This window comes from Trypanosoma theileri (genome assembly GCF_002087225.1).
Source record: "Trypanosoma theileri isolate Edinburgh chromosome Unknown TM35_Tth_42_V1, whole genome shotgun sequence".
NCBI lineage: Eukaryota > Euglenozoa > Kinetoplastea > Trypanosomatida > Trypanosomatidae > Trypanosoma > Trypanosoma theileri.
The window spans coordinates 46543-50465 of record NW_021639884.1 but is presented as its reverse complement, the minus strand read 5'-3'; the positions used below and the strand labels follow the sequence as shown (position 1 = coordinate 50465).

At 37.4% G+C, this 3923-nt stretch overlaps 2 protein-coding genes across 2 annotated transcripts; both read left to right on the top strand.

Annotated features, from left to right (window-relative positions):
* Positions 1-266: 266 nt before the first annotated feature.
* TM35_000421170 (uncharacterized protein) lies at positions 267-1985 on the top strand (the record flags this gene model as incomplete). Its single annotated transcript, XM_029029928.1, has 1 exon — positions 267-1985. One exon carries the CDS (start codon positions 267-269, stop codon positions 1983-1985), a length of 1719 nt encoding a protein of 572 aa, XP_028878725.1.
* Positions 1986-2537: 552 nt separating this feature from the next.
* Positions 2538-3803, top strand: TM35_000421160 (uncharacterized protein; the record flags this gene model as incomplete). Its single annotated transcript, XM_029029927.1, has 1 exon — positions 2538-3803. The coding sequence occupies one exon, from the start codon at positions 2538-2540 to the stop codon at positions 3801-3803; it is 1266 nt and encodes a 421-aa protein (XP_028878724.1).
* Positions 3804-3923: the final 120 nt, after the last annotated feature.

Sequence of the window (3923 nt, the reverse complement as noted above, 5' to 3'; positions counted from 1 at the left end):
ATATATATATATATATATATATATATATATATATGTATATGTATACCGTTGGTGAAGGCCACTGAATATACAAACTGCGAGTGTACTCTAGTGAGGGTGAAATTACAAGAGAAAGAAGAAGTATAGTAGTGATAGTGGTGGCACAAAAAAAAAATAAAGGAAAGGAAAGAAGGTGATCTTAGGATACTATATTAGATCATAATAACAATAATAATAAACGAATAAAACTAATCCAAAGTAAGTGGTGCTAGAGGGAGGGGGAAAAAATGGAGCACCGATTCTCAAAACGTGAATACTTTGTTAGTTGTGCCTTTACAATTTTATTTTCTGGTATTGTGGCAGTTGCTTATTTTGATACATCCACATGTCCATACCGGTACAATCGCGCTACACCATGGTCAATGACTACTTCCAGTGATAATAATAATAATAATAATAATAATAATAATGACATTGGTATGAGTACTGTTGGTCATTATAAGTATGCATCTACACAACCACGATCTCTATTCAGTTCTCTTGTGCAGGAAGGTGGTCTTACTTGTCACATGACCGATCTTGTTATTTGGGTTTATATTATAGGACTTGTGTTATTTATATCCCATAAGGCATATCATTACCGAATTCAAGGTTTACATTACTTTCTTTTGGATTATTGTTATTTCCATAATTTTTGTTTGGTTTTATTTTTATTATGGCGTCTTGTGGATGTACAATGGTCGGAAGAACCATTAATTTCTTGGGAAACGTATTTACCGGAGAGTTGGCAATCCGAACGTATAAGCAGCAGTATTAATAGTAATAGTAATACTGGTGGTAGTAGTAGTAGTGTGATTGAGATGATTCATGATCATAAAGGAGTAGTAACGACGGTAACTGCAAAAGTAACACCATTTATTAATCAAACATGGAAATCATGGGCACAACAAGTAATACCATCAACAATGCGTCAAATATTATTAGTGGCTGGTATTTATAAACCTATTTCTGTAGATATTATTACTATTGGTTATGCTGCTGCAGAAGTTTCTACTCCAGATGATTTATTATTAGCCTTTTTATCCTTCTTTACATTGGTAGCAGGAAGTTTCGGTCCTATTCTTGGAGCTATATTAATTTGGAAAAATGCCCTTTTATTTCATTCCTTTGATCGTATGTCATCTAGTTATTTACATCTTGCCCCTGCTATAACTCAGGTGTTATTACTACATCGTCTTTTTACTACAGCCAGACAAGAACTTGCATCTTTTGATGATAGTTCAAATAGTACAAATCATAGTCATGATCATAGTAGTAGTGGTGGTAGTTGTAGTAATACTTTACAACATCGTTTAAATGAACTTTGTAGTCAAGGAACTCTTTGTTATGATCTTCGTCATGCTGTATCTTACCGAACACTTCTTGAACTTCATTTTGTGATGTTTATTGCTTGGCAGATTTTTTATCATACCATTAGTGAGAGTCGTCGAGTTTCTCGTATAAAATCACATCGTAAACGATTAAAAGAACTTGAGCAACGACAAGAAGAGTTATGTAGACTCACAGGGGCAACTCGAGAAGAGGCACAATTACTGCGACCTATATTACTTTTATCGGAAGGTCTTGCTGGGGATCCTGCCCATCGTGTAACGGCTTATACATGGATGTGGGAACATCCTCCACTTGGTAAAGAAGGTCCACTCTACCGATTTGTTACTTTATTTGGTAAAGGATATCTTCCAACGGTGATTATGTTTCAAGTAACCCAATGGATTTTACATGTTATCTTCTTTACATTAGCTTATGGATCTCTTTATTATAGTTTTCATGTGGCTTTCTCTGCATGGCCATTAACTTTGTATGTTATTCTATTTGTGATATTGTGTGTATATAATGCAGCTGTGGTAAATAAACGATGGATTCAAAAACTACAGCGTTTGGCTGAAATTGGATTAGCAGCACAACGTACACGAACACTTAGGGAGGAGGGAAATGTGGGAAAATAAAAAGAAAATAACTACATCTCAGCTTCTTAAAGATTTGAAGGCGATGTAGAAATGTTTGTAATGTATTGGAACTGTGGTTATTGGAGACCACATCCCATCCCTACCCTTTTTTTTTTCTTTCTTTTTTAAAATGGTTATTATTATTATTATTATTATTTTACTCCTTGTGTGTAAGTTTTCTAGTGTATTCGGTTTTAATTCCATCTTTCGCTCCATCAGGGGCGAAGGAAGAAAGAAAGAAGTCAAATAAAAGAGGGTAAATGAGGAAGTATCAAAAGAAGTGAAAACCCTCATTACTTTTCTTCATTTACCCTTCTATTGTTTTTTTTTTTAAGGTGATTATTTTTTTTTTCTTTTGTCGTTGTTGTTCTTCTTGTTGTTACGGTTTGCCCCCTTCCCCACCATTTGTTTACGTTTTTTAATTATTATTATTTAGTTTGTGTACAGGTTAGACCAATCAGCTGTTTGCAGAAGCAAAGAACAGCGCTCCCATACGAGTAAAAAAAGAGATAACAGGGAAATTTTAGAAAAGAAGAAAGGAAAAAAGAATACATGCCGCCACATAAATCATACCGTCAAGAGGCAGGAAAGCAGCGCCATCACAAGGGTCGTGTTGGACGCATGTTGGTACCACACGGAAATGTCTCAGGTCTGCTCTTCACAGTGAATCCCCGTCAAGAAAAGAAAGCACTTCGTGAAGTACAACTTTATCTACATCCGCTTATTGCAGATCTCGAGAAGACGTATGTAGAAGAGAATGAAAAGGAAGGAGTGAAAAAAGATTCACTACAAAAGCAGGATGAGGAACAAGGAGGTATGGATACTAATTTACCACTTGACAATATGCCTTCAACATCCAGTCTGCTTGCGGCAGAGCTTGCGGAGTATATTCCTGCTCATCATGATCGACATGATAGAAACATAAGATCTGAAAATATTGAGGATGAGAGTGATACGGCGAGTAAGAGTGAAAATAATGATAATAACGATGATGATGGCGATAATGATGATGGGAATACGACACCTCCACGAAAACGCCAGAAGCCTGAGGAGAGTGGAACTAAAAAGGAAAGGATAGCGAATAAATGCCGTTGGTTAGCCCCGCTTGAGACTGGGTGCAAAGGTCATTTGATGATCAGCATTCCATTCCCTTCACAACAAGCAACAGAAGAAACAGTAACAACAACAACAATGACGATGGGATGGAGTGAGAAGAATTATGTAAGTGAAGAGCCTTCGTCAGATCAGGTTGATTCTCCTTTGGAAGGGTCTCTGGAAGCAGAAAAACCCAGCGGTGACAACCCCCCTTTACCCCATTCTATTCTACACAATCCGTTGGTGCAAACAGTGGTAGAACGAATCTTTAAAGATATTGAAGAAAATCCACGCCCTTTACTAAGGCATTGTTTCCGATTAATGCCATGTGAACTCACCTGCTGCCCTACCCTACCGGAAATGCGTGCAGGACTTGAACGACTTTTGAATGTGTATTTTCCTCCAAAACCTGGAAATCAGCAACTCCATCGCGTTAGTTTTTCTTTTAAGGTGAAGAATAACACGAATGTGGAGAACAAGAAAGCCTATTTGCAAGCAGCTCTGGAGGCCGCTTTTCCAGCAAACCGCTTCGTCTTAATACCATCTACTCGTGTTAAAAGTTGTGAGGGTGGAGTGGAGGCCACATTCTGCGCACTTGTAGTGCACTCCACTTGCGCCATGGGGACCCAGTGGCACTTCACAGAGCGTAGCGAATACAACTTGCACGCCATAGGCGAGAGTCACCTTGAGTTGTCATCTGCCGTTTCGAAAAAAACACCATAATTTTGTTAATTTCATTATTAGTATTTTTATTATTTTAACGCGCCGTTTCACCACAGCGACGCGGCAAAGAAAGACAAAGAAAAAGAATCAAGAACAATAATAATAAAAATAAAAAAACAA